We start from the raw sequence: 27,785 nt of genomic DNA, 5'->3' as shown, positions 1-27,785 counted from the left end.
ACGTGACCCTGAATGAGGGGGGAGAAACTCGACGAGACAAACAACCCCCGGAAGGGGTTGGGACGGAAGAGGAAGTTCCACAAGGCAGGAAACCTGGCAAGGCTGATGGGGCACCTTTTATCCAATCATAAGAAGGTTTAAAGCGCGGGCTAAGTTAACTGTCCAATCTTGAGGACTTGTACTGCATGTTACTTACGTGTGCGGGAGAACATTATAAAAGGGCTTTCTTAGTTGTAATAAACGGGCATTGCTTGATCACACTGGTCGTGTACGTGCTCAGCTCTCCCGCATAGACCCATCATGGCCAAGAAGCAAAACAGTTCTGGGAGTGGTACAAAGGACTGTGCATCAGTTCATCCCTTTGCAACACACTGCCATTGCGCTCCAGACTCTCTGTGGAATGTTTCATGTACAAAGAAGATCATTCCTGCTGCAGAGCATGTGTGAGAGATGACTTGTAACTCCCTGAAACAGGGCCTTTGAGAAACAGGCCTGCAAGAAACAAGGACTGAGAAAAACAGCCTGAGAAAGAGATAAGGGGTAGTGGGGGAGTGGGGCCCCTCCGAGCCAATAAATCTCTCAAACACTTTCAAGTAACAAAACTACAGTCACAGGGGGGACAGTGTGGAATTTGGAGCTGATAAGGCTGCCTGGACAGCACAGGATTGGCTGGAGGAGCCCTGTGGAGACAGGACGGTTCTGCTTTGATGCATCTTGTAAAGTTTCAAGGGCTATCTGTCTGGTGAATGACCTTTGCTTTATTATCCACAAAATGCATATTAAAGTTGACACCCCTGAATATGCTAATGAAGATTAAGAAGATCATTATTGTGGTTTGAACTCATCTGGTACAAATCACCATGTGGCCAGTTGTGTTTTCCCTCCCTCCCCCAGTGAAATAGGGGAGGGACAAAAGAAGAAATTTGTAGGTTGAATAAAATTAATTTATTAATACTAACAAAACCAACAGTAACAATAGTAGTCCAAAATGGGTACAATGTAGCAGTGGCTCACCAAGCAGCAACCAGTACAGAGCCCATCCCCAGCAGCAATCCAACTGCACCAGGGAATCCCGCCCGCCCGTCTGGAAACCGAACACAAAGAACGTGGGTGAGAGAGCACATGCCTGCCTATATGCTGAGCATGATGTCACAGGACACAGAATGCTCCAGTGATTGATCAGGACTGGCCCTTTGGCTGTGCTCCCTCTCAGCTGAAGAAAAGTTAACTCTATCCTGGCCAAAACCAGGACAATCATGCTATTATATTACATCATCCCATGAAGCACTTTACCCCTCCCTATATATGGGATACATAGGTATGTCGGTCAACCTAGGGGATGGACCCAAGGAAACTGTGTATAAATTGATGGAGGGTGAGGAATGAAATACAGAAATTATAAATAAATCATGAAGAAGATGGATGCATCCCTGATGAACTCAGCCAGGACCAACGCAGGAACCCAAACCAGTGATGTCTGTTTCTCTACTCTCTCCTTTTCTTTTTCCCCTTTTCCCTCACTACTATTAAGGAACACAAGGCATACTATATCGCCTGCCAATTATATATCCAGTTAGTACATTTTGGGAAATTAACAAATGTCTGTGCATGGACTTTGAGACTTGTCTCACTGTTGTTTGCGCTGTTGGGGATTTATGAATCTAAATCACTCAGTCTCCATCTGAGTGGAATGTGACAACATGTTAGGAGGGATGGTGGAAGGGAGAAACCATTGATGCTGCCATCATTGAGCATACTTCCTGCTGGATGTGGCAGCTCTGGGAAGTGTGCTGTATTGATGGGGTTCCATACAACACCCAAAGGAGCATCACGAACACCAGGCAGCCTGTGCTTCTCCATGTGCATTTTACTTTGCTACTTTCCCAGCATGTGTGGGGTGCGCTATGAAACCCAGACAGTCTGGATCATTAGGAAACCTGACCAAAAAGTGACAGGATCTACATGTTTGGAGTTGGATTTCCTTAGCTCTACTGCATAAAGCTTGAATAGCATGACTAGTTCTTTTTTTCTTGGGTTAGGAGCTGCCAAACATCTTTATTTTACTAGTGATATTAAGAAGGTTGCTGACTTTCCCCAGCCCCACAGATCCCATAGATACAGTATCGCTGGTCAGATGTGTTCACTGAAGGGATCTGCATTTTCACAGGAGGATTTGTTCTTTATTCATCAGGTAGAATTAGGAAAGTCAAAGTAAAAAAAAAAAAATAAATAATCTGATTGGGCAGAATTGAAAGGCAGAGCTGGAGTTGTGCAGGACCATTGCCTTAGGATTTATCTGAGGGTTAGTTTTTAGTTTCACTTTCATCTTTCTTTGTACACTCCTACAAAATAGAAACCAGCAAACCCCCTAGAGTTATTTCTCTCTGTCATAGGCAAATTTAAAGCGCTGGGGTAAAAAACTGTCAGAAATATGGCTTTCAGCCAGACCTCACCATGCTTATGCTGAAGCAGTCTATTCCAAGACTCACAAACTGTTGCTGACTGTTTTATTATTATAGAACAGCTTTGCTCTCATCCCATGACTCCAGTTGACTCAGAAGCCAGTGCATCTATTTGCATGCCATAGAGGTCAGAGTCCAGGCAGGGGCGGGTCTTACAAGGAATTGAAACCAACTGGGGAGAACACAGAGTTCTGAACCTTTGCCTATACTTAGTGGCAATACTCCTTTCTGATAAGGCAAGGTACTCCTGAAGCAATGTCTGGGGTTAGAGGATGGAGGGAAAGCAACAGGTACAGGACGGCTGCTGCCTCCAGTACCCCGGTTTCCTCTCATGGTTACCCCTGGGATAGCAACACCAAACCAGAGAAGGCTGAAAACCCCCAGAAGCTGACAACATCTGAAGAGCAGCAAAGTCGCCAAGCATCGGTCCAACATCAAGAGCAGTAGTAAGTAACAGGGAGCCTGAGATCGTGTTATGTGTATCAGGTGCCTGTTCTCCACCTTACTCGAGGTATGCACCTTCAAGGGTGGAAATACTTTATAGAGAGCCTGTGAATGGGACTGGGCACACAAGCAGCATATCCTTATCCTCTCGCAGCCACCTGTGGTCAGCCTAAAGCCCACCTATGAATGATGCTTCCTACATGGGACCCAAGCTGTTCTGCAGTTTCCTGATAGCATGGCTCACACGCCAGGCAATTGCAGTGGCCAGTTCTGTATGTTTGATATTGGTGTACGTGGTGTCTGTTTCTTGGCATCTTTTTTCAAAGTGAAATTTCAAATCTGGTTCTAGCTCCCTATTTTCTGTTTCCTAATATTTCATCCTAGGAAGTCTAAATATACTTCCTTTGGCTAAGAGATGGATGGAGGCTGTGTTCCAGCACTGATCTGAATGCAGTCCAGGACAGAGAACAGCTTCCAATAACTTAATGCTGATAAAAGTAAAGCCAAAGCTCTATTTCACTTTAAGCTTTATTGGGATATATGCTCTGTCCATCTCTGGTTTTCCAGTGACAATTCTTAGATAGCTTGTATAAACTCTAACCTGCAGGTGTAATATGGAATAAAAACTGTCAGTAGTGTGTGTGTATTTTCTGCATGTGCTTGATACACGTATATACTTAGCTGATCAAAGCTAATTGTTGATAGTCTTTTACCCAAATGTGCTTTTTCTGAGCTGTTAGTAACAGTGCATGTAATGCTATCACTATTATAATGTGCTGAGTTTGCTTAGCTTGCCTTTCTTTCCGTGTCATTCAAAGCACAGCTGATGGAAGCTGAAACCTTTCAGTTTCTTTTCCCTTCTTTCTGGATGAGGAAGGTGGAGCCACACAGTGTTTCACAGTGGTGAAATGACAGAGGTGGCAGGCTGCTGATGGCAAGCAGCAGCCAGTAGCTTTCCATTGTAACCCATGAATGTTTGCCTGCTAGGTAATAATGATACAGGGACTATTAAGAGCTGGGTAGCTTTGAAATCCATCAGCACTTTAATGACTGACTTTCAGGAGAGCAAATAACCCTTCCTGAGTTGCAGTCTATGCTTATTTTCTGCCACTTCCAAACATGAAAGACCCACTGTCTTGCCTTCCCTCACACTGGCATTTATCAACAGTAGAGTGAGAGCAACTCTAGTTAGCTTATGTATTTGTGCTATATGATTTTTCGGTTTGGGGTTGGGTTGGGTTCGTTTGGTTTGGTTGGGGGGGGTGGGGGGGAGTAGTCAGGGTGAAGGCATGGGTAGTGGGAGTTTTGCCATGTCTTTGCCCAGATTTGATCAGGGATACAACCCCCTTGGCACAGGTTAGGTAAATACTTAATCAATTGGTTAGCCTGAGCTCCCTGCAGAATTTAAGGCTAGAGCAAAGCCCCTAAATACCGCCTAAAACTAAGTAAGCTTTGGGGGAAGAATAATTTAAACCCCTGTTTCCCTTTTCATCTTTATAAGATGCTTGCAGAGAGAAAGCTGTTGTGCATCTACTGCAAAGACTGTGCACTTAATGTTTTTGCTGTGTGATACTACAGAAGATTCTCTCCATGTCTTCATAAAACTGTAACAAAGAATTCATTCCTAAAGGTGGAGTGTACAAATTAGAGTCTGCCTTAGTATGTAGTTAGTGTGGAGGAGGGAGGGAAAGGCAGCTTCAAATGGAAATCTTGTTAATATGTGTAGGAAACAAATGCTCAAAAAAAGAAGTGAACAAGACTGGGGTTTGCTCCCTTCCCTCAAGGCAGGGCATGATAGCAGTCAGTTTGAAGGATATGAAGCCGCTTAAACTGTGATTTCTTTAACTAACTCAGATTAAAGGGGTAGAAGGTCTCTGCAATGCTGAATCAGAAAAAGTTACAATTTTGTTACAATATAACAATTCATTATTAAAATATCATTTTAGCAATGATAAAGCTGACTCGGCCTTTTAGCCATCAATCCTTCTGAACATAACCTTTAAAATGAAATACTAGGACACCCTCAAAATAGTTCGGTTTTCAGGCTCTGGGATAGCCAAGGGTTAAACAGAACAGTTGCAGAGCTGGTCACAGGGTGTCAGTAGAAGAAAAAATGCACAGACTAGCCTTAACCTAGAAGGCTTTCTGGAATATGTGTAGCAGGGGGGAACATGAGGGGCCCAAGTAGGACACCTCTGTGCCAAGGAGTGGCTCTATTCCAACTTGTGTGCTGTTTGCTATTTTTTGGAAACCGCCAAGGTGTGGTTTTGCTGCCAGCAAAGCAAGAGTTGCAGTCGCTTTTGAAGCCTTTGTGTGAGTTGTATCCATGCAAACTCTCAGTCTCAGGCTGTGCTTCAGAGCAACTGGGAGTGGGAGAAGACCTTAACAGCATCTTGGGGTCGGATCAGGTGATTTCATGTAGACTGGAGACATGAAATATGTGTGGGACGTGACATGTAGTCTCATCCACCAGTCAATATTCAAACTTGAGTATTAAAAAGTACTAGGTGGGCAACTGGTATTAGAGGGTAATTTTTCTCTTGCTTTGGAAAAGCACTTATGTGATATGTTGAGGCTCAGAAGTGATAATAAAATGGTTCTAATTAAGTTAAGAAAAATACTTGGTCATATGCAAAACTGAAATCAAACTTTGCACATCCTCTTCCAGTTATATATAGGATGTGGTTTCAGGCCATGGAGAAAAAAAATCACCAGGATGACAAGTGTTAGAAACTGTCTATAATAATAAGCTCACATTTAAGTTACTTCACCTTGTCTGCTAAGTGCCATGAAATTAACTTGTAGAAAGTGAATTGCCCCTGTTCATGTCTATTCAGAAACAAAAGTCTGTCCAGAAGAAAAGGTGGAGGGAAGTGGGGAAATTAGGTGCCTGAAAAAGAATGCTGTCCCCATTCAGCAGCCTGTCCTTGGCATCTTTAATGCTGGCAAGAGTAATACTGGTTCTGGTAAAATCCATTTAAAAAGTCAAATTCAAAATAATAAAATATGAAGATATATTGTTGCACAGCTTGTAACAGTCCATCATCATTTTGTGTGGAAGGAGAGCAGAGTTACTAGAATGCTTGACTTATGAAATTGCATTCTTTGACAGTCAGACCCAAATCCATCAGGACTTTCTTTCCTTCCTTTTCCAATCTTCATCCTGAATTTTTAATATATATATATATATCTACAGTGTTGTAAGACCTCTCAATCTTTTCCTGATAGAGTATACTTAACAGCTCTTCTGAAAATTCTATTTTCTTTCACAATCTGAAATTTCTTTTTAAAAACACCAAAGTAGTCTACAAAGAGTGGAGGCAGATGCTTAGCAAAATGCTTGTTTTGCCCACTGCCCTGCCGCTAGTGGGAGTGCTAGAATGGTAATTTGGATTATGGACTGTCTGTTTAGAGTTTAGCTCTGCATTTGCTGCACAGGAGGAATCTCCCAGCTCTCTGTCTTTCAGGCTGATGTACAGCCCAGTGGGGCGATTCAGAGGTGCCCAGCTTTACTGTGGTCAGTAACCAGCCTTGTCTCCAGCCAAGTGTTTGGTGGCAGTTTATGTAAGAGGATAACTATGTTGTAAAATCTATGTTAGTCTGGATTGTGGGGGTTGCTGTGTTGCTCATAATGCTTGAAGAGGGAGGAGGAAGTACTTCTAACTCCTGTATTAGAAGGCTTTCTCGGAAGAGCTTGATTTTCACAAGCCCTGACATGTTCCCTTGATGCATAGCTTGATGAGGAGCTGTGGTGAGATGATAAGGAACATACGGGAGGACCCTGTGTTTGGACAGGGGCAATAGAAGGACAACAAATAGTGTGGTACAGAGGCAGGGAAGGAGGTACATTGCTGAAAAGAAAGTGGGGGAAGCAGAGATGAACATGCCACTAGTTTAAGTCTTAATCTTCCTGTGATACAGTGTCTGACCTGCTCAGCTCTCCAGGCATGCTGGCAAGCCTGACTTGCAACACACGGACACCTCTGTGGGGGGTACTCTGCTCAGGGCTGGTGTTGCCAAGCCCAGTGCCTGGCCTGCCTGTGTATGGATGCTCTGTGCTCCTCACGGCTACTGATTACCAGGTGCTCCAGCTGGCTCTGGCATGCTCGCTACATCCTGGCACTGTCCTGCGCTGAAGTAACTGAGCTGCTTTGGGACCTGGGGGCAGCATAAACATGGCCGTATCTGACTTCACAGGCTTTGCTGGGTCTGATGTTAGTCTACCACACTGCTACAGCGAACTGTCTCCCGTCGGTGTAGTCTGCCCACAAGCGTATGCTGACTAATGGCATGTTAGAATTTTCAGGGAGAAGAAAAAGCTGTGCTGTGAGCTGAGTTTGGGCTGAGAGCTACCCCTGGGCTCCTTGATTTGATCCATCACTGTGACAATTTCCTGGGAGCTTTAGAAGGTGGTTGCAATCGTCCAAAATGGGATGCTGGCTGAAGCACCTGCTGCTCTTTCTGCTGTGCTGTGCTGCTGAATCTGAGCCATGTCTTAACTCTTGGAAATTCAGTTCTGAGTTTCAGTTTTATTCTTTGGACTAAATTTTAACTTCAGGATTTTCTCTACAAGCTTGTGGGTACTGGAGAATTGAGATTTGGGTGCCAGCAGCAGAACTCCAGGTCTGTTGCCTTCCTGCTTGTTTCTGACTCATACCTTCTCCTGGGCCTCACTCTGCTGCTGCTTTCCTTCCTGCTCTTTTCCCGTGCAAGTTCACTTTTTGCAGAATTTAACTCTTTGTTTTATCCTGAGGCCTCACTATGGCAAGAAAGTTGGCTGTTTTAATGAAAGCTTTAGCTAACTGGAGGGACAGATACAGAAGTGAGTTACCCTGGATTAATAAGCTTGCAGATATCAGCTGAACTGTGGTAATTAAGTGCACTCCTAGCCTGTGGCAAACACAGGACAAAATCCATGAACGTAGGCGTTTGATGATAAACATTTTCTGCTCATGCAGTTTATTTTCCACCTCTCATGTTAAGAGTACACATGCAGCTAGAATGAATCAGACAGTGTATATTGTTAAGCCCTAGTAATTCACTTTTATCTCTGAGCTGCAAACTGGTAAGATGCTGCTGCTGATGAAGATGGAAAACCAGAGCCCCAGGCCTGCACGCAAGGTTTGTACACCCTCCGAGAGCTCTGCTTATGGCACTGCTGGGGCACAGAGCATATTGCTCGACTGAGGTCTAGAACTGTGGCTGTCGGTTATCGTTAGCATCTGGCTGTGTGTACGTTGCAAAACAGGGATACCTAGGGGACAGTTGTCTGCTCACTGGGATTTGGCATCTTGTAGCCCTCTGATTTGGCAGCTTCCATGGTGCTTAGCAGCACATGGCTGCTGCATCAGGCATGGGAGCCTTGGTGAAAACAATACAATGTGATGGCCTGGACTTGACTGCTCTCAAAACAATTCTTGATAATTGAATGCAAAATTCAGCTTAGCATATCTTTGAAGGAGATTTGCCAATTGTCTTTGGCAGTTTTGTCCCTTTTGTCTTTTAAATTCAGTCATATTATTTAATGCAGTATTTCACCTGTATCTTCCCTTGAGTCTTTCCTCCAGACTGAACCTGCCCAGGTTCTTTTTCCCAAGCTTTTGCTATTTGCGTTGCTCTCCAACTACACCCTCCTTGGTTTCTGTCTCTTACACAGAATGCGTTGCCCAGCAGAGCGAAATATTTAGCTTTCAGCTTTGTGGCATTCATGTACTGATGCACCCGCAGTATAAAACACAGTGGAACTGGAAATAGTTTATAACAGCCATTACTTTTGTAACTCTTTAAACTATTTCACACTTCATTTGGAAAGCTCCCCAGTGGTAGATGGCTGAAGTGGGCTTGAAGAAAAACTGAAGGGCACAGCTCTGCAAAAAACATTATTGGTGAACTGCAGTTCTCATGTGTTTTTTCAGTTTTAGAAATAAAACTTTTTTATACAAAGCTGAAAGAAAGTAGAACACAGCTTTCTATGGTTATACCCTGAAAGCATTGAAAAGGTGTCCTTCAGTGGTGCTAGTTAGATGAGTAGTTACACACAGGATTCATAATTTAATATTGCAGACATGGTGTTCCCTGTGTTGCTGATCATTCAAAGTGTAAACTGTCTTTGCAGATTTTCTATGACTGTATCACATGTTTCTCCTGACTAAAATTTTTCTATATCCATCTATTTATATGTGTTGTTACATAAGTATTCATCTTCCCACTACTATGGTATTTGATGTCTATCTGTTTGAAAAATCATAGGAGGTTGTTTATTAGTTTTTATTTCAATACAGAAACATTCTCTTATTGAGATATAACTTTCCTACTCTTGTTAGTATCTGTTCAGTCTGTGTAATGAGTCAATACATTCCCATTTTCTGCGGAGAAAGTAAACCAAAAAAAAAAGTCTCATCAAGATTAATATGATCTATAAAGGTAAAAGATGATTTATTTCTCTTTTTTGAAGAGCTCTAACCTGGATAAGATGTTCTCCCCTCCCCCTCTGGTGACTTCTGTATTTTTATTTATAAAACAACCCTACCTCAAAGATAGGCTTAAGTCATATAACAGTAAGAGTCATTATTAGGGAACCTGTAAAGTTAAATTCTTTATCATTTTTTTCTGGTTGTGCATTTTGAAACACTTCATTTATTGGTATAAAGTACAAAAAGTCTGCACACCACTGATACAGCTTCAGATCTTCACGTTTCCTTAATTGCTACCCAGGTAATTAGGTTAATTTGCTCCAGACTTATGGCTACTGTGGCAACTCAGAAACTGATTGGAATATTAATTTGACAGGCTGTAGCGGGTTTTATAGACTTTACTGAATCAGAGTTTTTGTCTAAACAGAGAAATGACATGCAATATCCTGCAAACTGGCTAAAAAGACAAGGTGATAGCTGGTAGTGAGTTTTTGGATTAATTTTCCTTCCTTCAAAAAAGTGTCAAGAAAATAAGGGGCACTAGGTGTGGATTTTAATTTTAGCGTTGGAACTGGTAGGGCAGGTGGAATCTCAGGAAACAGCTCATCTGACTCCTCTTCTGCTGTAGGCTTGAAAAGCAAGGACCTGTTCACCCACACCACAAGAAGTTTACCATATCCTTGCTCTTCCTTACCCCTGATCCCCATTACCCAAAGCTACACTCTTACTTATCTATCTTTCCAGAAACCAAAGTGAATGCTAATTAGACAAACTCACTAATCCTTTTTTTTTTTTTTTTTTTTTTTGTTAACTTCGTCTAAAACAAAGCATGTAGTATAAGCATAGGTAAAAGACAATCAAAAGTTGGTATCCTGTTCTCCCTTTCCCTCTTCTACTGAATACTTCACATCCTTCACATCCTTAATTTATTTTAACCTTGTCTTTATTTCAGTAACATGGAAACTAAATCGGCCTTTAAGTAATCATTCTTTTAGCCACAACAACTCTTACACTGCTCTTTGGAAAACAGAGCAGAACTTTCCCTGGCAGTAAGTGTAGTGTCACCTTTACCCCTTCTGTAAAGTGATTGATCCTTGCTATATTTCAAGTGCCATCCTTTTGAGCTCCTGGATAATGACCATGGTCAGATGTCAGAAGAGTGCCCCCCACCTGGCCTCCTGGACTCTGAGCCTTTCAGTCAAAAAGCAGAAGCAGATAAAGGAAATGATTCATTGCATAAGGGCTAGATTTGATACCATGATTTCTCATACATGTGCAGACATGCAGTGGTCCATGCTTTCAATTGCTAACTTAAAACAAAAACAAAACCTGAAGTCGTCAAGTACACCAGATGACATAAAAACTCTTCTGCCCTCTAGTGTTGTGAAGAAGTGGGATGTCTGAGATGCGCTTGCTGGGTTTGGGGGGAAAAATGTGCAGTCTTGCAATTCACAATTCCAGTAATTTTTTTCATTGATGGAAGGGAGTGTAAAAGGTACTTAGTAATTTTTATTTATGAACCTGAGAGAAATATGATATTAATATCTGAAACAGCCAAGAAAAACTACTAAAAATATAGCTTGAAACTGATAAACTGTACAGCAAATTGTCAAAGTGAGTTTGGTATAAATTGTAAATGCTACTACTCAGTCAAATAAAGTCTGGAAACCCATCAGTGATGGGGAATGTTATGCCACAAGCAAAATGGGTTTTCAAAACTTCTTTTAAGTAACCATTGCAGTTGTGCTGCGAATACCAGAGGGGCGTTGCTGCTCTCTTAGCTCCAGCCTTTGAAGGCCTGGGATTCAGTGGAGAGGTGAAGAACAGTCTCACAGGCACCAGAGTAAGCTAGCGGGAAGAGAAAGGATCATATTAAATGGCACCATTAAAGCTCGTAGCTCTCTCTTTACTAGTTTAATCTCATAAATTAATCCATATCCTCCTAGAATAAGTCTTCAAAGAGAAAGAGGTAATTGGATATAAATACTTTCTTTCTCAAACCTTGAATTACAGGGATACAGCAGCAGGCAGCTTTTCGCACTTTGATCTCTTTGCGTAATTTTCATTCCCCTTTTTAGCCTTAGTCTCGGGCCTCATTCTCTCATTACTTTTTCACAGCCAACTGTGCTCTGTCTGCTTCCTAGCTCGTCCTCTAGCCACCCCCTGTGGGCCTTTCTTCTTTTAAGAGGCTCAGCCTTCGCCCCTCATTATTCTTTGTTTTCTGCTTTTCTCCTTGGGCCTTCCCTGCAATGAAGTCAGATGAAATATTTGTGCCCACGTGTGCAGATAAAACCCTATTGAATGCTGCTGCAGAGACATGTGAGCTTATGCCTCTTAGTGCATCCCTGGTAAACCTGCACCCTTGTGGCTCAGCTTCCACTGGGTGAGAGCAGTGTAAACTCGTACCTACACAATACACTGTGCAGATAAAACACTTTGTTTTCTCCAGGTGTAACTAACTGACATGTTTTCATCACTCTTTTGATCACCTCAAGTCTCTAATACACTCTGAACCCCGTCCTGCTTTTTTGCTGTCACATTAGATTGATAGCTACTTGAGACAGCAACAGCATTTTGAATTAAGTCTAGCAAAACAGGGCCTTTGTCCTGATTCAGTGAGTCACACCTTAGGCATGACAGCAAGATAAATATGCCCAAGGAATTATTGGTGCCTGACACATGCAAGACAGACAAGGAAACTGAGGCTCAGGCTGAGAGCAAGTCACCTGGGTCCATCACAAACAGTATGATTTTGCACATTCCTTGCACAGCTCTGGGGCACACTGCCTAAATCCATGAGGTCCTTGGTGCCCTTGAGGTACAGAGTGGGACTGCCAGCACCAGTGCTCTTCCCAGTAGACAATGGTCTTCCTCTGTGCTTGAGCAAGCTGTGAAAGTAGTCGTCTACCACGTGGAATATTTTGATTCAAGGAAGTGATTTGATTTGAAATGGTTGAAATTTTAGGTCAGCAGTCAAGAATGAGACTTGAATTAAAAAAGTGAAGGCTATGCTAAAATTTTCTGAAAATGTTATCCTTGGTATTTGCAGACAACTCCAAATATAACAAGTATTTCTAGAGTATTTGCTAAAAATTCATGAAGAGCTGAATACCAGTTTTGATATTAAATTATTTGCTACAACAGCAGAAAATTGCTGAAGGAGGAACCTCCTTCTAGTTACAATAAAAATAAAAGAGTGTTTTCTTTCATTTTAGTGTCGGCCCATATGTCTTGATAACTCCAAATGAAACCAGAAGAAAACAGCTGAAGCAAAGTAAGTTGAGTTGTCTTATATGGTAATACATTATTTCTACTTGAATAAGTTTAGGGGTCTGTGTGCTATATTGCTCTTGCAACTTTCATCCTCATTTTTACAATGCTTTTATATGTGCAACTGTGACAGTGAAGTCAGTGCTATGAACATTCTCCATCATCATGTAGGCTTTTCTTAAGATTAACTTATCACCTGACTAAACTTCATGCAGAATAAGTCGTGTTCAGGAAAAGGTTTTTGGTAATTTCAGTGCTGGAGCTGTTCAGGTTGACTTCTACAAGATTCAGCGGGAATTAGCTCAATCCCATTTACACAGGATTGAATTCAGATTGGAGAACCTGACTTTGAATTCTCTCCGGGTTAGGGAGAGGAAGAAGAAAAATATAAGCAAGAAATATTTTTGAAAATGGTCTCGTGTGGAGTCTAGAGCAACCACTGTTGGTTCTTGCATTTCCATGTAAGGATTGTGGGTGGCTCTTTTAATGAAGCTGGGAAGGGTCATTTTAGATGGAAAATCTCTGTGGATCTAAGTTCCCTTTTGCTTGACTTTGAGTCTTGCTCGTGAAAGTAGCTAAGCAGGAATACCCTGAACCTCTACTAGAAAGATTAGGCACGTGTTAAAAAGCTTTCATTGGCAAAGTTATAGCAAGGTCTGGTTGTGAAAGAAATTCTGTATGCAGAAGTGACCAAGCACTGCAGTCCTACACTCTTTGCTGTTTATTTGTGCAAGATATGAAAGCTGAAGGAATGTCAGTCAGCATTTGCACATTTTGAGCCCTCAAGTAAACAGTGCAATTAAATCCTTTCTTCACAAACGTTGTGAATTCAGCTGAAATACTTCACCAGCAGACTGGTGTGGGGTTGGGTTTCCTTTGGATGCAAGAGAGAAAATGGAATTGTTCTGAACCAAACTGTAATCTTCTGGAAGGAGGAATAAAAGCAGATCAACCTAGAGCTGACTCTGATGCTAACAACAAAGGTGCTGCTGCTCTAATAAAGATCTGTTTTCACTTTGTGCCACCAGCATCCAAGGTCTGAAGCCTGCCAAGTATTTCCACCATGGATACTGGCAGAAATAGGGCCTCACCAAATCCAGTCTCTACCTAAGTGCTTCTTTTAAAGATGAAATAAAAGCTGGTGTCTCTCTTGGGCATCTTTAGAGACTTTCCCTGGAACTGGCTTCACCTTGTTAGAGGAGAGCTGGTGTTAACATCTGATAGCCATAGCCTGCCATTAGAAACTATAGCCGACGTTGGTTTTAATAAAAGTGATATGAACTGAAGGAACTGAAATACTACTGTAAAATAAGGCTCCTCTTTCCATAGCCTTTGTGGGCCTTGCTGTTGAAAGGAATTGTTGGGGTTTTTCCTCTGTCAATCAATTTGAGAGAGCAATTTAATCAGACAGCCACCCTAGAGCATATGGCTGATGCCCTTGGCTGCATTTTGACTTCCACCAACTACACCGGGAACTTGCCACCCATCTCACATGTGAACACCTATGTCAAAGTGTCTTAATTTGAAGCTGAATTGTGCATTCCTCCTGTTTTTATTTAGGGACCATGTGGTTGGGAGAGAAAATTACTTATTCTTCATTTCCCCACTCAGAAGTGTTACACCACAAACATTTCCCTCCATGCAGCAATAACATCTTAATTATAACAACTTCTGCTTTACCTGTAGGAGTAAGTACTGTGGCATTTACCTACAGATTCCCAGGGGTTAAAAAGCAGTCTATTAGCAGTCCTTTAGATGTTTTTGTTTTGCTTTTGGGGTTGAGTCCTAGGGTTTGCTCACCATACCATCTTGAGTTAGGCATAATGTTGCCTTGTTAGCTGATCATTGCAGTGATTACATAACCTCCTGTGGGGTGCCTGCACCCCCTGAGAACAAGTTTGTCTGTTCCTGGATGGGTCTTCAGGGTTACATACAATTAGTGATACTGCCTGCTTTTTAGTATTGCCTCTAACTTCCATATATTTGTTTCTTTTTGTACCTGCTCAGTTGCTAAGAAAGAGCTAGATGACCTGGAGCAGTGGAAGGAAGAACACAGGCCAGGGCCAATTAAGCTGGTTCCGCAGAGACTGGGTAAGACATGTAAATCAGCTATTATGAATTGCAAAATTTTATTTTTCAGGACATGAGACATTTTTCACTTTTTCTCACATGCTACTTATTAAAGAGATTCAGTGTCAATAAGGGCTAACGTGAGCCTACTGTCTGTGCTTTTTATGGTCTTGGCAATGAAGATGTTTCTGAGACAAAACATCATGGATTGTCACTCAAGATATCTGTCAAATGTAGAAAATCTATACTAACATTCAGGAAAAACAGGTGGATTATCCCTCCTGCTGATGACATTGCCTGTGGTTGACGTCTCCGAGGAGGCTCACACTTGGTGTTAGCGTGCAGATGGACAGCATGTGTTGGAGACCCTACAGTTACCCATAAGAAAACTCCTCTGTGTTAGGGGCCAGTACATGTGCTTTCCTGACTGCTGACTCTTGAATAGGCAAAAGTGATCCCTGCAGCTTCAGGCATTTGCAGGCTAAATGCGCATGAGGCTCTGTATTACCAATTTTATAAAAATAACAACAGAGATGGGTAAATGAAAAACAGGATAAAAAGCTACAGGAACTTAAGTCACCTCGAACTGAACTGATGCATTTCGAAAGATAACCAACTTTCTTTGTAGCCAGGTGATAGAAACCATAGGAGATCTCTTCAGTTATAACTACTATAAACTTTTAATTTAGTGCTATATGGCAGTTAGGTAAAAAAAACAAACAAGCAAACAAACAAAAAAAAATCTAAACCAGCCCACCCCCAATCTTGTACAGAGAATAGGACTGCAGGTTGTGCTGAAGCAAAGGGAAGGTTGTTAGAAGTGCTTTTCAAGTACCAGTCTTCAGACCTATCTTGTTCTAGTATCTTTCTTTAATGTCTTTGGCACAAAATGTCTTGGCACAAAAGGTAGGAGAAAGCTGATGAAACTTACTGATAAGACAAAACTTGAAAGCATCATCTGTACAGAACACAATGAGGATACTGCGCAGCAAGAATGGGATGACCTTGAGGAACTGCACTAATAGAAATGGGACAAAGTTAATTCTGACAAAGTGAATGATTATGATGGTATAATGATGCCTTTTTTGGTTTTGTAATTTAGAGCTACCCTTCCTTCCCTTGGCTGTCATAAAAGAATTTGGGGTGCACAGTGTAAACTATTGTCTGCCTTGACCTGGGAACTAAGTTCTTTCCTTGCCATGCTACACGAGATAAGTTGGGTGATGAACTGTGTATAAAAATAGATACAAGATGGGAGATGAAGGAATTTGAACTGACTCCTAACACAGATTCAGTTTTGTGGTCAAGGTGATACACAGGGGCCTAAGTCCCAGTTGTTTGCGTGGTGAACCTACCTTTTCAAGTTGGTGTAATACCCTGTATTCCCACCATCGTATGCAGTTGTGTGGCCAGACATGTTCTTTGTGAGTTCATACATACTAGCTGCTTCTTTCCTGTGAGCAGTTCCTAGGAGACATGCTTCTGTCCCAAGAGGACCACAAAGCTTTTTGATGAAGGAAGTGAAAGCTGGAAACAGAAATGTGGTGTGTGGTGTCTATGAAGAATGTGTGCAGGATGGCTGCGTGACTGGAGACATGGTGGCAAACTCACAGTGACTGACTGTGGGGAGTCTTCACCTTTTGTGATCCCACTGCATTTAAAAACTTTCTTGGGAAAGAAGCAAATTAAGAGAAAGACAAAGCAAGAAAAAGCTGAAAGAATTCAAGGAAGTTATATGAGCTCTTCAGTCACTCTCTAGCTGCCACAGAACCACCCCTGGAGACTGAGACACATGCACTATGTTCAGTGCCTCTAAAAGAGATAAGGTGCAAAAATTATTAGAATTTATAATTCCCACAGGAACAAATTTGGAACAGAAGAAAGCTCAGGGAAGGAGAAAAAAAAAATGTAAGTGGCATCTCTAATTTTACAACTGTAGGTACTCATTAAGGTAAAAAAGTATCCTATGTTATTTTCTCAGAGTGATTTTAAGAGACACATTGAGTCCAAATCACCAGAGAATTCTTAAAGTTGAAGTTTCTTAACTCATGCTTTCCCAGATTTCAACTCTGTAACATTTGACTGGCAAATTTTCAGGTACCATGGAGGTATGAGAACAATGAAGGATGCAAAGTTCCCCCCTCCTCCATAAGCAATGAGTGGAGCAACAAATAATGTCTGATAAATGCAATGGCCTCTTTTTGATCATATTACATAAAGCCAGTCATGATACACTCTGACTTCAGTGAATCATTTCACACATTACAGCCAAGCCAACTTGAATGAATTAAACCTGGCTGAAAGGCTATAAGCAGTGGCTAGTAATGATCAGAAAAATACTTGTTTAGGGTCAATGTCCAGCAGTACATGCAGAAGAGTACAGTGAACACGAGGGTCAAATGTTGCCAATAAAAGGCAAGGAAGGAAGGAAGGAAGAAAGAAAGAGAGAAAGAAAGAAAGAAAGAAAGAAAGAAAGAAAGAAAGAAAGAAAGAAAGAGAGAAAGAAAGAAAGAAAGAAAGAAAGAAAGAAAGAAAGAAAGAAAGAAAGAAAGAAAGAAAGAAAGAAAGAAAGAAAGAAAGAAAGAAAGAAAGAAAGAAAGAAAGAAAGAAAAAGAAAGAAAGATCAAGCATCAAAAAGGTTTCAAAACTTGTGTAGTAGCAATTTTATTTCCTAGACCTAGAGAGGAGGCACTCTACGATGCCAGCTGTATAAGCTTGGTGCTTGTATACTGTATGGCCAGTCTTTCTTGAGAGCTTAATCTTTTGGAGTTATTTGTGTGCATAGAAATGTTGCCACATTGATCTACCATTCACTGACCCTCACAAAAGCACCTAAAGATTAGTTACCTTCCATTAGTAAGCAGAGAAGGGTACTTAGTGAAGAGTGATCCCTCCTGAAAGATCTATTATAGTTGTCTTACATTTCAGGAACCTCAGGTAGCACAGATTGGTCCAGCTGCTTCTGTAGAATTAACAGCCACATAGTGGGGAACTTCTCAGAAAAACACTTAGGTGAAAATACAGCCCTCATCTTCAGAATGGGTTGGGGGCTGCTTTTTTTTTGCAATAACTGAGGGAATGAATTATTGGCTTTTCCAAAGCAAGAAAATACTTTGGAAAATAGTAGAGCAGAATAATAGAATCAAACCTACTGCCTCCATCCCTTAAGACCTGTTATCACTTTCTCTGTGTGGTTGATTTTTTGGTTGGTGGTTTTGTTTTTTCGTGAGGGTTTTGTTTGTGTTTTTTTTTTTTTTTTAAATTGAAGGCTGAATATTATGGCCAGATCTTTAGATGCTCTCAAAAGAGAGCCTGTGCCTTTGGAAAGGGCACCTTCTGCTACCTGGATATGAATATGAGGTCTGTGGGAAAAGGGTTTGATTTCCATTTCAGAAAGGGGATTCTTCCTCAAGCCCCAAGACATTACTTAGAAGATATTCAAATGATTGCATCCCATTAGAGCTGGCAGACTCTAAGCTCCTAAATTTGATAAAAGAGAAACTTTTTGGCAATAAAATTTCTGACTCTGTATGTATGTGTGTGTGACAAACTGAGCAAAGGCGGGGAGAGCTGAATCTGAAAATGAAGATTCACCTGCAAACCGTGACTGATTTTCTGAAACTGGAATAGTTCCTCGGTAAACTGTTCATATACTGTAGGACATATTTGATTTGCTGGTAGAGTGGATGATACAGTGGATGCTCTGTAAATAACAAGCTAGTGCTTTTGACGGATGGATAAAATGATCAAAAAGGTCTTCTATCTGTTCTCTTTAATGTCAAACAGCTACTGTAATTATGAAAAATTTCCTGTATATGCACACATCCAATCTGTTATATTGCTGTGTTCTGAAATGACTGGCATTTGAACTTAAAATGCTTATACAAAATGCAATTTATACTTTTTTTTTTTTTTTAAGGTGGAAAGGAATCAGAGGCTCAAGCAAGACAAAAACAGCAAATGATGTTCATGCAATCTAAATACCAGCAAAAGGTCAGGAAGAATAAATTTGTTTGTTTATTTTAAGAACTCAAAAAAAGGTTTTCGTGCAGTGTTTCATATGGCTATCAAATGAACTCATAGCTGCTTGACAAAAGTCATGAAACCTGAAGGAAACTTCAGAAAACTAGAAACAAACTGTTCCAAACCAAAGAAAATGAGAAATCTGGCTATAAATATGTAGCAGCCTGTATTGCAGATCATATCTAAAATGATAACCAATACAGTTGTAAAGACACTTCTGTGTCTCTCTGCATCTTTCAGCATGCTACCTACGCTTTGACTAATTGATCAATGTACCACCCCATCCAGTGCTTATGTAGAAATGTTGTTCCTGTTATAAAAGGTATAAATGCTTGTAAGTTATCAATCAGCTGTGTGATTCCTTGCATAGATGCCCATTTATCCATCCTAGATTTCTCAGTTTTCACAAAGCCAGTACTGGAGTAGCTGGTGCACAGCCTGCTTTATTCAGTGCCTCATTTTAAGAAAAAATTCTGGAAACTTTCCTCAGACACACTTTAGGTTTGAAAGATGTGCAGTACAGGAGTCAAGTCAAGTTACCTTATGTATTCTTTGTATGCATACATCTGTATAATAATTTTCTATGTTTATGTCATACAGCACAAGAGAGAAGAATATATAAAAGCAAAAAAGGCAGCTGAAGAAGCTGAAATCCTGAAAAAGAAAGAAATTCAGAGAAAAAAGGTAAACATGGTTAGTGCAGAGTTGGAGCCATATAAAAAGTTCACGTCTTTGTGCTTGATTTTGATGAACTAAATGGAACAGGCTAATTAAATGGAATGGTAGCCCTGGATTGCATCAAGGACTTAGGAAATCCAGTCCTCCTTCTCTTTGTGGCTGACTGAAGGATGCCTAACCTGGTGTTCTTTGGGGCTTGAGTGTTCCTTTGGCTCTTCAGAAACTCCAGCCTCTTGGTGGCATCCATGCCGAAGAGTTACCAGAAAGGGACAACACTAGGGTCAGGATTAAAGTTGTGTGTACAGGTTATGTAGTTCACTTTGACATGAGCTTTATCTGTGTAGTGGTTTAAGCCCTGCTGGGACCGGAGAGCACGTTGCTGTTGCCACTCCTCCACCCTCTGCCAGTCGGGCTGGAAGTTAGTCACAAACCCCGGGTAAAAAATAAGAAGAAATTTAATACAACAGTGTGATAAACAACCTGAACACAACAGTGGCAGTGATAACAACAATAAACAGCAATAACAGTGAACAAGACAAAATATATACAGAGAAATACCGCAAATGGTCACCGAGCAAACCCAACGTGTGTGTTTCCCACCACCAAAAAGCCACCAAAAAAAAAACCACCATGTTTCTGCCCCTGGACCTGACATCAGCATGGTATGAATAACCCGGCTGGAGATCCCTTCCCCCTTCTCTGCTGGGGAAACTTAACCCTATCCTAGTTGAACCAGGACAATCTGTAAGACTGGATTGTGGCAGATGGCACAAAGACCTTTTAGAAGTCCATAACTGCGTGCTGTACACATGGAAAGCACAAGAAAATCCAGTCTGTCATCATGGAAAATGCATCCAAATGATGATAAGGTCAGTGTAGTCTATGTGCATTTTGCTGAGCACACCCTGAAATTTAGACGCCCCACCAGTCCCTCTGGGGCTTGCACACCCAAGTGTATTGTTAATATGTAAGATCATGTTTCTTTCTAATATTAACCATATACTGACACCAATGATAGCTCACTTTCAAATTTTCAGTTTTATTCTGGGTTTTTTTTGTTTTTTTCTATTTATTCTCACAAAGCATCTTCTTGTCCTGTGTGCTGCATAAAACTGTAAAAGTTCATTCATGTCTCCTTGGTGGAAACTGAGTAGAATGTACTTGAGAATGTAATGTGGAATTTAAATGAAAATAGAAAAGAGGGGGAGCATGATAGTGATGTGCACAGTAATAATGAGAGAAAGGGAGATTTTTCTTTCCACAACAGTAAAAATGATCTTCTGCGCAGAAGCCGAATGTTGAGAGTTAATTAAAAAATCATCATTACTGGATGGTGTACAAGGGCTTGCACAAACAAAAATAGCTATAATTGCCTCTAGGTAAGGGTTAGTCTGTTCTCAGTCTTTCGGTGGTTAGCATTACTCTTTGGGGATAAAGCCATGCAGAATAGCTCACAGGGGCAATAAATATTATCATGTGAAAATGTCATTAACAGTTACCAGCTCATGTATAACTCCAGAAGCAGTGATAATAGCAATAGTAGAAAGGGGATTAATTATATTTTATTCACCTATTAAATATATGTTGTTTGGCCTTGAGCATTGGACAAGAAAAATGTTGCAATACTGATATAATTTATAGTTACACCTAGAAAATATATTGATGTATCAGTTTTGCTTTCATGCTCTTTAATTTCCTTACCTTGACTCCCACAGATTATAAAATCTTTATAGATGTTGTAGACAGTAAAACTGTAACTATCAGTTTCTTCTAAAGGAGAATACAACATCATGGCAAACATCTTTGCCAAACAGACTGTTTAATTTGAATAAATAAGTTTATACTCAAAAAGCAAACAAACAAAACAGGAGCATAAAAGGGAACTCTTAATTTGAAATGTTTATTTGGGTTGCCTTCCATAATAGTGATTGAGCTGATGAAGATTTCTGTTTGTAAGATATTTATACATTAAAAATTCAACCGTGTTTCAGAAAAGCATGCTGGAAAGCCACTAAAAGGTGTCAATTTGGCTATCTCATCCTGCCTGCAAGTGAAAGGCTCCCAAGAGCTGAGGATGGCAGGAAAGGGATGCTAAAGAACTGGTGCTGTATGACCAACATTGGGCCCTGGTTACTGCAGGAGAGGAACTTTTTATTTAAAGTTATAGATCTGTAGATGACTGCATCTGCAGAGCATCAGCTGAGAGCATATCTTTCTGCAAATTCACAAGCCTTCTTTTCTTGCTGGCCAGTCCTTCTTTTACTCAAGGTTATTATTCATTCAATAAAAATCAAATTGACAGTCTGAAGGAGATAGTGGCTAGCCAGCTTTATCAGCAGGGGCCCTGAAACTTTCCCAGCTGGAGAGTTACTTTGCCAACAAATGTGAATGGTGAAGCGCTATGGACTAATACGTGATGACTAGAACGGGTGCTGATGCTCGGCTCAGTTCTTTCTTGATTGTAAGGATGATGTACTGTAAGCCAGTGCTGCTTATGAACATAGGATCTGTTTATGTTATTTCTTTAATGCCGATTTTGCAGAGAAAAGCAGCATCCACTCTCCCGTTTTCTTTGTGACCAAGAGAAAACTGGGTGTCTGCCAAAGCAGTACCCAAATGTGGAAGGTCTGCCTTACCATCTGTAGGAGTCCACTTGCCTGTCTTTGTCATTCTTTAATTAACCATGAGGTTTAGGTGCTGGAATACCAATGCTTTTAGCATCTACTTTGTCTTTCTCCAGCTCCCAGAGAGAAGAAGGGTGGATCCTTTCCTCTTATTCTATGTTCCACAGGACGAGTTTGTGTGAACTGGTACTCAAGTCTCCATGTGTAGCAGTGAATGGGTTTTGGGATCCCATGCGCTCCATGTCAGGCAGCTTGTCCTGAGACTGCTTTAATTTGTTCATGGAATAACCTTGGACTCCATGAGTTTGGATATTATTCTTTGCTAGTGATCTCTTGAGTGCTAAGTGAATTAATTTTGAAGAGACTTTGCAATGTTATCAGGGGAGTCCCTATTGCTGTATTTGTTCCTAGTGCTGAGATCCGTGCCTGATCTGCAGAAAGTGTGGGAGTACATGGGAAGTAGCATTATTAATATTTGCTTATTAGTAGCAGGCATCTGCAGTTGGGTCTTTTGTGCAGCCCTTCACATCACAGATTTTGACCAGACTGAACCATAACTTTCTTTGTGTCTTTTGGGTGAAAGGACTGTCAGAGTTTTCAAGAAAATAAACAAGTGGCTGATATTCGTTTTCTTGGGTTTTAAGCTTTCTGCATTTGAGCTGGACACAAAATAGCATAACTTCAGTGCACTGGATACTACTGTTTCCTGTCATTAAATCTCTGCTCCTGGTTACCCTGCCTTTAGCCTTTCCTTCTATATTCTAAATGTTGACTAAATATTAACAGATTCAAAAGATTTGAAGTGAAAAGGCTCAATGTAATTCTACTGCATGTAACTTTCTTTTGCTCTTAGATTACATAGTAACAGTCTTGCCATCTTTAGAAACTGTCCTATTTAGAATAAGCTGTAATTTCATTTTATTCTTTATCAAATTGTGTGCACTTTAATTTGACTGTGTTAATCAACATGAATGGCCTTTTTCGGGAATTTGTTAAAACCAGGCACTTTACAGACCTTCTGCTAATGCTTTTCAACATGTTTACCTTCAATATCACAGCTGTTCCTCTCTTGGCTTTGTTTTTGAAGACTGTGCCAAATGTGGAGTGCTTTGGCAATGTCTATTGATAGATTGTCATTAGTTAGAGAATGTCCTAGTCCCTTTGTCTGTCATTTGTACGTGTCCTAAGCAGAGATCCTAGAGTAAACCTCCAGAGTAGAAAATAGTCACACCAGCCACAAGTAAATAATTTCAATATGCTGGAGTTTTCTTCAGGCACCATTCTGGTGGTAGGATATTTCAAATTTTTTTAATGTAGTGGGAGACAGGGGTGATACTGAAGGATTGTATTTATCAAACTTAATATCACTGTGTTGCTCTAGCTAGGAGCTAGACCACAGCAACTCCGAAGAGCTTCAGATTTGAGCTTTCAGAAGCCTTGCAATATGATGGTGGATCCCATGTCAAATGCTATTTTAGAGGTGAAGGCATAAGCTTGCAGTGTTGAGCAATGGTGGGGAAAAGCCTGGGAGCTATTACTGGTGTTTTGAAGATATCAACATCACCTTTGACAACAATAGATGCCATCAGATTCCCTTTCTTTCCCTGTCAATTGTTAACAATAGAAGAGTGGGAATATTTTGCCTAAAAAATCATCTGTCTCTGAGTGGAGGGATTAGGAGCAAACAAGATATCCTTTGAACACCATCGAAATTTACCTATACTGTGGGGTGACATTCCTTAATTTAGTTTGATTTTTTTTTATTGCATCAGTAATTTTACATTCTACTACTGTCTCAGCATGCCAAATGACCGAACAATGGAACTTCTTACTCAGAAATTTGTCTTCCTCCTTTTGTTTATTTTCCCATTTCCATTTTCCAAATAACAACTTCTAAGTCATTTGCCTTCCAACAGTTTATATCATTACACAGCATAGTGGCTCTTTTCCTATCGGCAGACATCTGACAGGGTTTTTTTTTTTTCTTAATTCAATACAGGCTGAGGAGGAATTTGTGCTTGTTTTGCAAATCTCTTCCAGAAAATCATTCTTTATCCAATTAAAAAACACCCACCCTGAAATAACTGAAGGCAAAGTAATTGAGTAACTGCCAGCAGAATTGTAATTTTTCTGAAATGTTATTGACTGCAAGACAGGAATAAAATGATGGGGGTAGGGGTTACAGCCCTGTTCTTAAAACCCCTTTTCCCCTTGCACACACACCCTACACCACTAGTTCTACCTGGCCTTGCACAATACCTCCACTCAGGTATAATATCCTCTCCCTGATTTGGAGCTCTGAGCAAATGGGCCATTCCCACCTACAATTCCCTGTAGCAATTTTAAATTAAAGGACTTAATCAGTTGTGTGTCATCCAGATTTCCACAGGAGTTTTGTGTGTCAGATTTGGTTGACACTTGCACTGGACATGGTATCTAGGGCAGAATAACACTGGTTAAGTACAAACGTCTCCCACTTCCATCTATCTTAGCATGTATTCAGCTGCCCAGCACCTAATGCTCCTGAAGGCCATAGGTTTGTGTGCAAAGCTATGTGTACTTGTATCACTGTGCTTTCAGTGCTACAAGACTATGATCTGCTTTAGTGCAGTGGTTCGCATCATCTACCTTCTTACTAGGACCAGTGTTTTATCAGTTATACCAAGAGATGGTCCCAACAGTTCTGTGACATGAGAACTCTGCAGGCTTACGAGGCCCTCTGTGAGGATGGAGGGGTCTGCCAGGAGCACAGTAAGTGTTTCAGACTGGTCTCTTCACTAGGAGCTGTTTGGTCATATCTGAATACTTTTAAATTTGAGATTGGGTCACTTCTGAAATACTTGAATTAATATAATCAATGTTTTTTTCTGGCTTACTGGAAATCCCGAGTATGTTTTCCTGTTTTTAATGCTGTAGGCAGAGAGACTTGAAGTTAAAAAAAGACAACAAGAAATGCAAAGAAGACAGATGTTCCTTGAAGATCATTATTAGTAAGTAAAATTTTAAACTTATAACCTAAAATTCCTCATTTGCTTGTACTGTTTTGGGGTTGATTTTTTTTATTTATTTATTTTGTTTTCTTTTGTCTGGTTTGGGGCTTAGGAAGGGTTTGGCCTCTGCTGCTGTTTTTTCACTTTTTAACTTGAAACGTTTGACTTCAGGGAAAGAGACAACAGACACAAACTAAAACACAGGAGGTGCCTCCTGAATATCTGGAAATACTTTTTTACAGTGAGGGTGGCTGAGCATGGGCACAGGTTGCCCAGTGAGGTTGTGGGGTCTCCATCCTTGGAGATACTCAAAAGTTCTGGGCAACTGGCTCTAGGTGGCCCTGCTTGAGCTGGGAGTTGGATGACATGACCTCCAGAGGTACCTTCCGACCTCAACCACCCTCTGATTCTGCAAAATATTCCAAGCCTCCTCCATACCTCATTCTGTGAGAAATTTGGTTCAGTAGATTTCTCTTAGTTTCTCAAAACATACACTTTGAAATAAAACCCATGAATTATAGAATGACTTTGTGCTTTATTTCTCTAACAGAATCAGTATGATCATTTAATCCAAGACTTATTATCAAAACAGGATCTAGATTACATCTCCATCTACTTATTTTAGTAACTAGTAAAGAAATCTAACCCACATGGAAATAATGAGGATTTCCTATATTTAGCATAGTCCTACAGCTTAAATGTAGAGATCTACTGTGAAGACCTCCCTAATGTCAGATTTAGATACGGCTTAACTCCTGACATAATTAATTCCATTGGCAGTGAAGTTCCTGCCTTGCCAGTTCACTCTATTTATTTATTTTTAACTGATCAAACCCAATTCTATCACATAATTAACACACAATGCTCTTTAGCCACCTTTACCTTTTTTATCTTTGACTCCTGAAATTATTCACCTATGTTCTTAGCATGACTGATTGCTCTTTCCACCTCTTTGACCTTTAAAGGAGTCACTTTTGTCACATGCTAGTAGCTCCAGTTCCTTCATCACTTGCCCAGACTCTGTTCTCTAACGTATAGACATTTCAGTGCTTTCTCACTGATCTCAGCCTTTCTTGTCTTTTTCCTTTTATTTCTTCCCATTTGGCTTTAGGTACAGATCTTTCCTTAAATACATTGCCAACATTTCTCTCTAGATATTGGTATATTGCCTACTGTTTGTCCTCTGTTTGTCCCAGTGTGGATTTCCCACACACACCCCTTGATTCCTCAGGATTTCTGAAGACACTGCACAGCTTTAGATCTCTGCCTGTTTCTGACAGACTAGACACCTTCTGGCTCTTTGAGCCTAACTCAACAACAACCTCATCAGATCTTTTCAGTGCAGGGTCCTCAGTTACAGGACTTGCATTTTCCTGAGGGGATTGTCAGGGTTCTTTTCTTCCCATTTAATCTTTTTTTTTTTTTTTTTTTTTTTTTTTTTTGTCTTCAGGCTTATTCAGTTTTGAACAGAGACATACCTCTTCCTTTCCCTCACCTTCCCAGTCTGTTCCTTTTTTGGCTGAGGGTGAAATGAATTCTTCTAATCAGCACTTTGCTGTCAAAAGCAGACCCAAACCATCTGAAACACCTTCATGTGGGCAGTCAGTTGGTCCTCAGGTGGTGCAGGAGCTCAGACTTCCTGGGCATTAAGAAGGACACTGCCTGGCAGATGTTCTTTCCACTGATTTAGGAAAACCTTGTGAGTATTCAGCTGCTATCATCTTAAAAAAACAAAACTAACTGATGTAACTCAAGGTAAAGATGGATGGTGAAGCTCTGTTGCTGAAGATTATGTACAACAATCAGAAGATTATTTGTATGTGCTATGTATTGAACATACACCAAGAGGGCTTTGTAGATACTGCGCCTGGAGGAAGTGAGCTGAAAACCTACCTAAAGTGAATGCAGTTTTGGTTAAGCAAAAACCTCCCATGCTGTACAGCGACACTAGTGCTTTCCTTGCTCTGAAGGAATCCTCTGGTGGGCAGAAGAGGAATCTTCACCACTGGGTGTTGTTGAGGTTGGGTATTGCTAATGTGGTGCCAAGATACATTCCATTATGGAGCACAACATCCAGGAATAATGGAAAGATACGATACTTGTAAAGTAACTCCACTGAAGTACTGCTGGTTATTAGAGACATGTTCAAACAAAAGTGCTTAGTATTTAAAGATGTGCTTTTGCTTACTATGCAAAAACAAGTGACTCAGTACTTCTATCGTCTAAGAACCTCTCTAGAGTCAAAGAGGACAAATATGAGGTTGTGCCCCTTTCCTCACTGTCTCTGCTAGTGTATTTTGATCTCCTTCCCTGCTTGCTGTGAGAGGGGGGAAGGAAGGTCATGCACTGCATATGAAAGAATGACCTCTCAAAGTCATGGCCTGTGAAGCCATTTAAAAAGATAAGCTGCCTTGTTAGTCTGTCTTCTGTAAGCGTCTGTAGCTGCAACATCACAATTTTCCTGAGGAGATCAATGCCTACCAGCAGTCTCATTAGCTGGGAAACCTTTTAAAATTGATCACTGCTTCTAGCTGTATCAGCCTCCATGGGGCAGAGCCCAATCGCTACCTCTCCTGTATGAAGTGCCGCTTCTATTTGATAAGGAAAAGCACTTAAGAGTCTCATGTCACTAACATATTCTGACAGTAAAGTATGATGCTGCCTATAAGGTCATTGTTCTGATTAAATTCCTGTCACTATTAAAAACATGAACTGAAATCCTGTTTCAAATGGTGCAATGTGAAGTAAGCGAATGTCAAAAGGAAAAATTTTCTGCAACCTCATCCACAGTCTGCAGAATACAGTTACTTC

The 27,785-nt window shown here is 40.7% G+C and overlaps 1 protein-coding gene across 4 annotated transcripts in view; it reads left to right on the top strand.

Annotated features, from left to right (window-relative positions):
* The first annotated feature begins 2,717 nt into the window (after positions 1–2,717).
* The window catches only part of EPSTI1 (epithelial stromal interaction 1), a 50,777-nt gene continuing 25,709 nt past the window's right edge, over positions 2,718–27,785 (top strand). For all 4 annotated transcript variants that reach the window (XM_074931363.1, XM_074931372.1, XM_074931354.1 and 1 more), the window contains exons 1-6: positions 2,718–2,908; positions 12,535–12,593; positions 14,597–14,680; positions 18,579–18,652; positions 19,283–19,366; positions 24,901–24,974. In XM_074931363.1, the coding sequence (XP_074787464.1) occupies positions 2,718–2,908; positions 12,535–12,593; positions 14,597–14,680; positions 18,579–18,652; positions 19,283–19,366; positions 24,901–24,974 (566 nt within the window). The remainder of the gene's footprint in view (positions 2,909–12,534; positions 12,594–14,596; positions 14,681–18,578; positions 18,653–19,282; positions 19,367–24,900; positions 24,975–27,785) is intronic.

This window comes from Athene noctua, chromosome 1 (genome assembly GCF_965140245.1).
Source record: "Athene noctua chromosome 1, bAthNoc1.hap1.1, whole genome shotgun sequence".
Classification (NCBI taxonomy): Eukaryota; Metazoa; Chordata; class Aves; order Strigiformes; family Strigidae; genus Athene; species Athene noctua.
This window is presented reverse-complemented; position numbering and strand designations above follow the sequence as displayed.